General features: G+C 42.1%; 2 protein-coding genes across 5 annotated transcripts in view; one reads left to right on the top strand and one right to left on the bottom strand.

Annotated features, from left to right (window-relative positions):
• The window catches only part of LOC112231940 (zinc finger protein 583), a 969,163-nt gene that overhangs the window by 770,199 nt on the left and 187,405 nt on the right, over positions 1-11,559 (bottom strand). The gene's annotated exons all lie outside the window — the stretch shown is intronic.
• The window catches only part of LOC112231889 (zinc finger protein with KRAB and SCAN domains 8-like), a 359,191-nt gene that overhangs the window by 344,261 nt on the left and 3,371 nt on the right, over positions 1-11,559 (top strand). The window contains exon 1 of one of the 2 annotated variants that reach the window (XM_024398687.2): positions 10,331-10,821. The exons of the other annotated variant lie outside the window; for it this stretch is intronic. Within the exon in view, the coding sequence (XP_024254455.1) occupies positions 10,560-10,821 (262 nt within the window). The 5' untranslated portion in view covers positions 10,331-10,559. Of the gene's footprint in view, positions 1-10,330; positions 10,822-11,559 lie in introns of those variants that run through there. 2 annotated transcript variants of the gene reach the window in all.

Below are 11,559 nucleotides of genomic sequence, written 5' to 3'. Positions count from 1 at the left end.
TAGAACAGCCAAATTATTATAGATGACGTCACACACGCTGTAGCATGATAGCCTTTTTGTATTCTACAGAAACCAATACCAAACCAATCAGGTGGCTAATCGACAAAAATAAGTTTCGGACGTCATTGATCACGTGCTTCTGATAAAATTATACGAGCATTGGCACACTGCTTCGAAGTAAACTGCTTAGAGATTTCAACGCATCCCTCGGAGCTCTGGTATCAAACGCAGCATCACTAGTAGTAGGTGCCTTCCAGCCAACCTGACAACTGTTTGGAAGCATTGGGGTCAACATGGGCCAACATCCCTGTGGAACACTTCCAATGCCTTGTAGAGTCCATGTCCCGATGAATTGAGGCTGTCCTGAGGGCAAAAGGGGGTGCAACTCAATATTCTGAAGGTGTTCATAATGTTTTGTACACTGTGTACATCACATCTTTCACCCTATTCTGCATACACACAACAGCGCTTTATAACCAATATACACTTAAATATACCTACACATACCCACACTAACAAACAACTACTCTATGTAAAGGGAGTCCATATGCTGCTAACAGCTTAGCTTCCTCCACTGTTTGACTGCCCCATACTGGGCTTGAACCAGTGATCCTCTGCAACACTCATGACTGCCCTCCTTGACAACGTGCAAAACTCCTTCACCATACAACAGGTACCTCTAGAATGGCTTCATCTGCAACATTTCAAGGTAGCTGTGGAGTGAGCTTACGGTACGTTCTTAACTTGGTTACATGTACACTTCAAAATAGTTTAGTCGGGTTTGTCTGATGATGACTTAACTTATCATAGCGGACTCAAATTTACCCACAGCATCATATTTATGTCCACCATGATGGGTTTAACAACAATTAAGTAATTACAGCATTGGACTCAAATGTAGTGGGGATGGGTAAATACTACATGTTAGAAAAGTGTTTGTCTGTGTGTACGTACCTATGTCTGTAATCTGTATCACCTGGCTATTTAAAAAAAATATATATTACCTTTATTTAACTAGTCATGTCAGTTAGGAACAAAGTCTTATTTTCAATGATGGCCTAGGAACAGTGGGTTAACTGCCTTGTTCAGGGACAGAACGACAGATTGTTATCTAGTCAGCTTGGGGATTCAATCTTGCAACCTTTCGGTTACTGGCCCAGCGCTCTAACCACTAGACTACCTGCCGCTCCTCTTCCAGGAGGAGGAGGGTCCAGACGTGCTGCCGGTGAAGGGGGAGGGGTGTGAGGAGGGTCTGGGGAACCCTGAGGGGACCATGGTCATGGAGGACAACCAGACTACACCTCCTCCTGAATCCACAGAGTAGCCATCTGAGCAGCACAGGACCACACACAGTCTCACTGAGGTGAGCCCACTGTGAACTACTGTCTGAATGGCATTGGGTCAGAGCCAATACAGGTCAATACAGTAAAGACAGGTGGGGATCCTAGATCAGCGCTCTTACTCTGAGACTGGATACGGGCCCAGGTCTTGATTCATTTGTTTTTAAGTCAAATCAAAATCAAATGTATTTTTATATAGCCCTTCGTACATCAGCTGATATCTCAAAGTGCTGTACAGAAACCCAGCCTAAAACCCCAAACAGCAAGCAATGCAGGTGTAGAAGCACGGTGGCTAGGAAAAAGTCCCTAGAAAGGCCAAAACCTAGGAAGAAACCTAGAGAGGAACCAGGCTATGTGAGGTGGCCAGTCCTCTTCTGGCTGTGCCGGGTGGAGATTATAACAGAACATGGCCAAGATGTTCAAATGTTCATAAATGACCAGCATGGTCGAATAATAATAAGGTAGAACAGTCAGTTGGACTGGGGACAGCAAGGAGTCATCATGTCAGGTAGTCCTGGGGCATGGTCCTAGGGCTCAGGTACTCCGAGAGAGAGAAAGAAAGAGAGAAGGAGAGAATTAGAGAACGCACACTTAGATTCACACAGGACACCGAATAGGACAGGAGAAGTACTCCAGATATAACAAACTGACCCTAGCCCCCCGACACAAACTACTGCAGCATAAATACTGGAGGCTGAGACAGGAGGGGTCAGGAGACACTGTGGCCCCATCCGAGGACACCCCGGACAGGGCCAAACAGGAAGGATATAACCCCACCCACTTTGCCAAAGCACAGCCCCCACACCACTAGAGGGATATCTTCAACCACCAACTTACCATCCTGAGACAAGGCTGAGTATAGCCCACAAAGATCTCCGCCATGGCACAACCCAAGGGGGCGCCAACCCAGACAGGATGACCACATCAGTGAATCAACCCACTCAGGTGACGCACCCCTTCCAGGGATGGCATGAGAGAGCCCCAGTAAGCCAGTGACTCAGCCCCTGTAATAGGGTTAGAGGCAGAGAATCCCAGTGGAAAGAGGGGAACCAGCCAGGCAGAGACAGCAAGGGCGGTTCGTTGCTCCAGAGCCTTTCCGTTCACCTTCCCACTCCTGGGCCAGACTACACTCAATCATATGACCCGCTGAAGAGATGAGTCTTCAGTAAAGACTTAAAGGTTGAGACCGAGTTTGCGTCTCTGACATGGGTAGGCAGACCGTTCCATAAAAATGGAGCTCTATAGGAGAAAGCCCTGCCTCCAGCTGTTTGCTTAGAAATTCTAGGGACAATTAGGAGGCCTGCGTCTTGTGACCGTAGCGTACGTGTAGGTATGTACGGCAGGACCAAATCAGAGAGATAGGTAGGAGCAAGCCCATGTAATGCTTTGTAGGTTAGCAGTAAAACCTTGAAATCAGCCCTTGCTTTGACAGGAAGCCAGTGTAGGGAGGCTAGCACTGGAGTAATATGATCAAATTTTTTGGTTCTAGTCAGGATTCTAGCAGCCGTATTTAGCACTAACTGAAGTTTATTTAGTGCTTTATCCGGGTAGCCGGAAAGTAGAGCATGGCAGTAGTCTAACCTAGAAGTGACAAAAGCATGGATAAATTTTTCTGCATCATTTTTCGACAGAAAGTTTCTGATTTTTGCAATGCTACGTAGATGGAAAAAAGCTATCCTTGAAATGGTCTTGATATGTCCTTCAAAAGAGAGATCAGGGTCCAGAGTAACGCCGAGGTCCTTCACAGTTTTACTTGAGACGACTGTACAACCATTAAGATTAATTGTCAGATTCAACAGAAGATCTCTTTGTTTCTTGGGACCTAGAACAAGCATCTCTGTTTTGTCCGAGTTTAAAAGTAGAAAGTTTGCAGCCATCCACTTCCTTATGTCTGAAACACATGCTTCTAGCAAGGGCAATTTTGGGGATTCACCATGTTTCATTGAAATGTACAGCTGTGTGTCATCCGCATAGCAGTGAAACTTAACATTATGTTTTCGAATAACATCCCCAAGAGGTAAAATATATAGTGAAAACAATAGTGGTCCTAAAACGGAACCTTGAGGAACACCGAAATTTACAGTTGATTTGTCAGAGGACAAACCATTCACAGAGACAAACTGATATCTTTCCGACAGATAAGATCTAAACCAGGCCAGAACTTGTCCGTGTAGACCAATTTGGGTTTCCAATCTCTCCAAAAGAATGTGGTGATCGATGGTATCAAAAGCAGCACTAAGGTCTAGGAGCACGAGGACAGATGCAGAGCCTCAGTCCGATGCCATTAAAATGTAATTTACCACCTTCACAAGTGCCGTCTCAGTGCTACGATGGGGTCTAAAACCAGACTGAAGCATTTCGTATACATTGTTTGTCTTCAGGAAGGCAGTGAGTTGCTGCGCAACAGCCTTTTCTAAAAATTTTGAGAGGAATGGAAGATTCGATATAGGCCGATAGTTTTTTATATTTTCTGGGTCAAGGTTTGGCTTTTTCAAGAGAGGCTTTATTACTGCCACTTTTAGTGAGTTTGGTACACATCCGGTGGATAGAGAGCCGTTTATTATGTTCAACATAGGAGGGCCAAGCACAGGAAGCAGCTCTTTCAGTAGTTTAGTTGGAATAGGGTCCAGTATGCAGCTTGAAGGTTTAGAGGCCATGATTATTTTCATCATTGTGTCAAGAGATATAGTACTAAAACACTTGAGCGTCTCTCTTGATCCTAGGTCCTGGCAGAGTTGTGCAGACTCAGGACAACTGAGCTTTGAAAGAATACGCAGATTTAAAGAGGAGTCCGTAATTTGCTTTCTAATAATCATAATCTTGGGATAAGTGTCGGATAATGCCTTTGAATTATCAAACCATTAAATAGTATCAAGTAATCAAATCAACTAGCATGTTTGCATAAAACTCATAACAATCCCTCATTGCCCAATCAGAAGATGCTCCATAGCAGGGTCCTCATATCATATTTATTGATCCTACATCCTCTCACTCTGTATCTCTTACAGTCAGTAGACATGGAGTGTGCAAAGCTGTCATCAAGGCAAAGGGTCGCTACTTTGAAGAATCTCAAATAACATATTTTGATTGGTTTAACACATGATACATGATTCCAAATGTATTGTTTCATAGTTTTGATGTCTTCACTATTATTCTACAATGTAGAGAAATTAAGAAAAACCCTTTATTGAGTAGGTGTGGCCAAACTTGTGACTGGTACTGTATAGTATAATGAGGCAGAGTAGATGATATGGTGGTGGTTGGTGTGATGGTGTCTGTATACAGTGCCTTGCGAAAGTATTCGCCCCCCTTGAACTTTGCGACCTTTTGCCACATTTCAGGCTTCAAACATAAAGATATAAAACTGTATTTTTTTGTGAAAAATCAACAACAAGTGGGACACAATCATGAAGTGGAACGACATTTATTGGATATTTCAAACTTTTTTAACAAATCAAAAACGGAAAAATTGGGCGTGCAAAATGATTCAGCCCCCTTAAGTTAATACTTTGTAACGCCACCTTTTGCTGTGATTACAGCTGTAAGTCGCTTGGGGTATGTCTCTATCAGTTTTGCACATCGAGAGACCGAAATTTTTTCCCATTCCTCCTTGCAAAACAGCTCGAGCTCAGTGAGGTTGGATGGAGAGCATTTGTGAACAGCAGTTTTCAGTTCTTTCCACAGATTCTCGATTGGATTCAGGTCTGGACTTTGACTTGGCCATTCTAACACCTGGATATGTTTATTTTTGAACCATTCCATTGTAGATTTTGCTTTATGTTTTGGATCATTGTCTTGTTGGAAGACAAATCTCCGTCCCAGTCTCAGATCTTTTGCAGACTCCATCAGGTTTTCTTCCAGAATGGTCCTGTATTTGGCTCCATCCACCTTCCCATCAATTTTAACCATCTTCCCTGTCCCTGCTGAAGAAAAGCAGGCCCAAACCATGATGCTGCCACCACCATGTTTGACAGTGGGGATGATGTGTTCAGAGTGATGAGCTGTGTTGCTTTTACGCCAAACATAACGTTTTGCATTGTTGCCAAAAAGTTCAATTTTGGTTTCATCTGACCAGAGCACCTTCTGGTGTGTTCCTTGTTCTTCATGATGCTCTCTGCACTTTTAACGGACCTCTGAGACTATCACAGTGCAGGTGCATTTATACGGAGACTTGATTACACACAGGTGGATTGTATTTATCATCATTAGTCATTTAGGTCAACATTGGATCATTCAGAGATCCTCACTGAACTTCTGGAAAGAGTTTGCTGCACTGAAAGTAAAGGGGCTGAATAATTTTGCACGCCCAATTTTTCAGTTTTAGATTTGTTAAAAAGTTTGAAATATCCAATAAATGTCATTCCACTTCATGATTGTGTCCCACTTGTTGTTGATTCTTCACAAAAAAATACAGTTTCATATCTTTATGTTTGAAGCCTGAAATGTGGCAAAAGGTCGCAAAGTTCAAGGGGGCCGAATACTTTCGCGAGGCACTGTAAATGGTTCACTGATGAAAAGTGACAACCCTGTCCTGTTGTTTGATGCAAGTATTTTATGAGGAAATTATAGTGCCTTAAAAAACCTTAGGGATAAGTGTCCCGTTGACGGGACAGTTGTAAATCATGCAGCTCCTTGTGTCACGTCACGATCGCAGATTTTAGAGAAACAACAAAACTCGATACAAGTGTCTTATATCGGCTGAAAGCTTAAATTCTTGTTAATATAACTGCACTGTCCAATTTACAGTAGCTATTACTGCGAAAAATGCCATGCTATTGTTTGAGGAGAGCTCCAAACAACAAATCACCTTTTCACCGCGATAGGTTTGATAAATTCACCTCTGAAGGTGAAATGTGAACTTACATTCTGAAATCTTGTTCTGATTTATTATCCAAAGGATCCCAGAGATAACATGAAGTGTCGTTTTGTTAGATAAAATAATTTTTCATATCCTAAAAAGGTCCATATAGCATGCACGATCGATTTTGTATTTCCACTTGTTCAATTTGCAAAGACAGGAATCTGTGAAAATCTAACCCTAAACGTTGTTTCAACCGGTTAAATCACATTTGTATGTATTCCTCAGAGAACGTAACCAGACTTCACTATATCATTAGGGGTATAGTATATCCTATAGGACACCAAATTTGGTCAGAGAGCTACGCCTTCATGGCTCGCAGATGACGGTCTTCATTTGATTGACTGTATCTTTGTCAAATAAGCCACAATCGGGGTCAAACAAAGCTAGCTAGATTGCCAATGAGCTGGGCTTTACAGGAGTATCCGGAAACCCTGTATGTTGCAAAATGTAGGTGCTAACCTTTTGCGACAACATGCCTTTTCCTTTCGGACAAAAATTATACGAATATTCAGAGTTATGAAGTTATGAAAACTGGTTGATGATATTTTTGATGACATTTGATGATATTCTTGCATAAAAATGTAATATGAATGCAAATGTCTCCTTTACGATTTGCCCAAATGTACCTGGGTAACTTCACACTAAATCTCTTGTAGTTAACTCATACTTCAAGTTATCCGTTTGCACATACACTGCTTCCATCTTGTGGACACCATCGGAATTACAACCAGAGTGATGGCTGGAACAGGGACCTTTCTGTTGCATTTCAAAGATGGTGTTTTTTTCCTTTATTTTCTTCTACCAGATCTATTGTGTTATATTCTCCTACATTCAATTCACATTTCCACAAACTTCAAAGTGTTTCCTTTCAAATGGTACCAAGAATATGCATATCCTGGCTTCTTCAGGGCCTGAGCTACAGGCAGTTAGATTTGGTATGTCATTTTAGGCAAACATTTTAAAAAGGGGGGCTATCCCTAAGAAGTTCATGTTTACTTGACATGCAGTAGTGAAGCTGTGTGTAATTTAATGTTGAACGTTTCCAGTGTATTCTAACATTCATTTTATCAAAGTGAGTGTTCCAGATTTACAAAAGATAGTGTTACCATAGTGAGAAAATGTATACTTCTTGTCACATATCATTTTGTGAAATAAAAGTACTGCACTTCAAGTCCCTTATGTTAGAGTATGACCATTTTGTTGAAATTAAATACAAAATCAAATCTGTGCTGATAATACATTATTTTTTGGGGAAAATAATATGAGGGACGGAGTTTCCCTCAGGCAAACCAAAACATTATACTTCATTCATGAATCAACACATAAGGAATTTTTTATAATAAACTAAAATGGCTCCATATTATTAGGTACTTGAATCACAGTGTTAGCGATGGGCTTGACTGTGGTTAACATTTTATAATATCATGTCATGTTTGTGTGTACAGCAAAGAGTTTCTTATATAAACTGTCATGCTTTTCTGTTCAATGTGTGTTTACAGTCTACAGTCCATGAGGACCTGCAGAGATCTGGTATTGATGACGGGAGAGACTGGACCTCTGAGGTGGATGATCATAAACCCTGGCCCCGGATCAGAACCCTGGATCAGGAGCCGTTGCTCTTCCTTCCTGAGTCGGAACAAGGACCAAACCAAGAGGGACAGAGACTCCACCACCACACAGAACACAACCAGTGGACAGGTGGACTGAACAACAGTCCTGGTGGTCATCAGAGAGACAGAGGCTGCAGTCAGGGATCCAGTCTGCAGCCCAGACCCTTCTCTTCACAGCCTCAGTGCAGGGAGGAAGCAGGGCCTGGGGCTGATAGAGATAGACCCTCCTGTTCCTATGATACAAACACCACAGTATCCATGATGAACAGAGCAGGTCACCCTGGGCTTCAGCCTTCAAAGTTTGGTGGGAGACCCCCCTGGTGGTAGTCTGTCTTCTCTTTCAGGGTCTCGTCTAATGCCTGATAACTGGGTTCATAGAAAGCCTGGACCTGGGTCTAACCTTTCTCAGCTACCTCATAGTTACCCCACTAATACAGACAGGGTCAGGATGGGTGTTCACCACGAGATGTACCTAGCCTATAACACAGCACACAATCCCAACAACACCCAAACAATGGCTAGAGGTCAAGGAGGTAGCTCAAATTCTACACCTGAGGGTGGTGGCTCCTTCTTCTACCTCCTCACATAGTCACTGGATCACAACGTGTGAGGCCGAGCATTAGGACGGAGACAAGTGGCTTCACTTGAGCAAACTATTTGAAAGAGCACCCGACCGTTCAACACAAGGAGAGGCCCTTCTCGTTCCAACTATGTTACAAGAGCTTCTCCTTCCTGACTAACCTTACCAGACACAGTAGTGTCCACAACGGTGAGAAATGATAGCAGTGTGGTTTGAGATGTACACAGGGGATGTCTGGGCACTATTCATTAGCTGACATATAGTTATCATGTGAAGTGTCTTAGGGTAATAAGGTAATTAACCACATAACCCTCATTGACCCTTTATTAACTTGTCATTTGAAACAGGGTTGTGTAAATAACTTTTTAGAGCGACAGTAAACCTAGGCTAGAACAAGGAGAGTTGAATATGTATCTTACTGAGGTGATGTAGATGGAATAAATTAATTATAATATTTTCTACTCTATTCTTGCTAACACACAGTTCTTTCTAAACAATTCTGCTCTCAGCTTGAAAGATAGCAATCATAGGAGATTTTGTGTAAAAACCCTCTGAATTTGGCATTCCAGATTGTGTTCGTAATTTCAATCAATTGTTTATATTTTTAAATTAGGAATAGGCTACCTCATTTCAAAATAGGCCATCACTGTCAACCATGTATGATAATTTGTCACATTATACCAAACAACATCTCCATGACAATAATTTAATTAATCTCAATCAGTTTAATGGGAATATGCATTTACACTGAACAAAAATATAAACGCAACATGTAAAGTGTTGGTCCCATGTTTCATGAGTTGATAAATATTCCAGACATGTTACAACACGCACAAAAAGCTTATTTCTTTAAAATGATGTGCACAAAATGTGTTTACATCCCTGTTAGTGAGCATGTCTACTTACCCAAGATAATCCAGCCATCTGTCCAGTGTGGCATATCAAGAAGCCGATTAAACAGCATGATCATCACACAGGTGATGAGTGGCCATACATGAGTGGCAGGTTGGCTGCACAAACAAAGTCTCTAAAACAACATTGGAGGTGGCTTATGGTAGAGAAATGAACATTCAATTCCCTGGCAGACATTCCTGCAGTCAGAATGACAATTGCATGCCCCCTCAACTTGAGACATCTGTGGCAGTGTGTTGTGTGACAAAACTGCACATTTTAGAGTGGCATTTTATTGTCTCCACAGACCACGTAACATGCCACTCTAAAATGTGCAGTTTGTCACACAACACAATGCCACATATGCCTCAAATTTAAGGGAGTAGTGTGGGCCCGTGGTTTGCTGATGTCAAGTTGTGAACAGAGTGCCCCATGGTGGCAGTGGGGTTATGGTATGAGAAGGCATATGCTATGGACAAGGAACACAATTGCATTTTATCATGATTTGAATGCACTGAGATACCGTAGGATCTGTACACAATTCCTGGAAGCTGAAAATGTCCCAGTTCTTTCATGGCCTGCATATTCACCAGACATGTCACCCATTGAGCATGCTCTGGATCGACATGTATGACAGCGTGTTCCAGTTCCCGCCAATAGCCATCAACTTCGCACAGCCATTGAAGAGTGGGACAACATTCCACAGGCCCCAATCAACATTCTGATCAACTCTATGCAAATGAGATGTCGCGCTGCAGTAGGCAAATGGTAGTCACACCAGATACCGACTGGTTTTCTGATCCACACCCCTACCTTTTTTTATGTGACCAACAGATCTGTATTCCGAGTCATGTGAAACCCATAGATTAGGGTCTAATGAATTCATTTCAATTGACTGATGTCCTTATATGAACTGTAACTCAGTCAAATCTTTGAAATTGTTTCATGTTGCGTTTATATTTTTGTTCGGTATATAGAGCAGTACCGTGTTTCAAAGAACAGTGCGCGTACCTTTTTCATTTAACCACACCCTTTGAGCCATGACGCCAACCAATAAGATAATTTCATTTCAAGTGTAAACGGAAGTGAACAGTGACCAACAATTTCCTCGTTAGCGGTTTTATTTCGACGTTTATTAACACGCTGAACTCAAAATATGACAAATGTAACTGCACAGCATCAAACTTACCACAGGTAGTGTGTAATTCGCGTTGGAGACAGGACTTTGTTCATATGTTATCTTCGTAACACTAGCTTGCTAGTTGCTGACGTTAACAATGGCAAACTGTAACGGTGTGGTTTTTCACACTCAAATAGCCTCCATCATGGAGGTGCTAGCGAATGCAGCCGTTGCAGAGATCTGTAAACTCGTAGACGACGAATATGCAGTGTTTCGTTTGGAAATAACTCAAAGCCAGAAAGAAAACAGGGCATTGCAGAGGAAACTACAGCTACTTGAACTGAAGGTGGCACGGGAGCGCGTCCTCGCCAGTCCCAGTAGTGTCAAGATCCTCGACCGATACAGAGGAATGGCAAGAGGTATATTTGCAGTGCCTGTCGCCCCCATCCTCTGCACGCATGTTCAGATGTGTTACCCAGGATTGGGTCTTAGTTAGCCCATTCAAATAGACGATAAAGGTTATTTAAGCAATAAGGCCCGAAGAGGTGTGGTATATGGCCAATATACAACAGAGTGCCTGGATACAGCTCTTAGCCGTGGTATATTGGACATATATATCACAAACCCCCGAGGAGCCTTATTGCTATTATAAATTGTTTACCAACGTAATTAGAGCAGTACAACTAAATGTTTCATATAAGCAATATATTATTTTTCAAATATAAAATGTACACTTGCAGTTGCACCCGGATGTATTTTGAGAAACACAGGAAATGTGGAATGGTCCAATGGAAATGCGAGCGCAAGGTGAGAGGATATGTCGTAGCCGAGGCAGTGTTTGAAAACAGCCAGGTGCAACTTGCTAAACTGTGCACAGTAAGTGTATATTTTTTTATTTGAAATATTATTTCTCGCATAAATTTAAGTTAAGTTAAATGTTTCCAAAGATATAGCAAGTGAGGCGCATTTGCGTTTAGAGAGTGTCTGGATTAAACAGCGTCGAGATTATAGTTCACGAGGGAGCAAACTGGGGTCAGTACCATCAACTGAAAACCCCGGGGGGGCTGTAAACTGGGTATACCCCACTTGGGATCCATGAGAGCTTGTTCTTGGATAGTAGGCAATAATTCACCAGATTAATTTACTTAGTTATCTTG

The sequence above is a fragment of the Oncorhynchus tshawytscha genome, linkage group LG34 (assembly GCF_018296145.1).
Source record: "Oncorhynchus tshawytscha isolate Ot180627B linkage group LG34, Otsh_v2.0, whole genome shotgun sequence".
In the NCBI taxonomy this organism is placed as follows: domain Eukaryota; kingdom Metazoa; phylum Chordata; class Actinopteri; order Salmoniformes; family Salmonidae; genus Oncorhynchus; species Oncorhynchus tshawytscha.
This window is presented reverse-complemented; position numbering and strand designations above follow the sequence as displayed.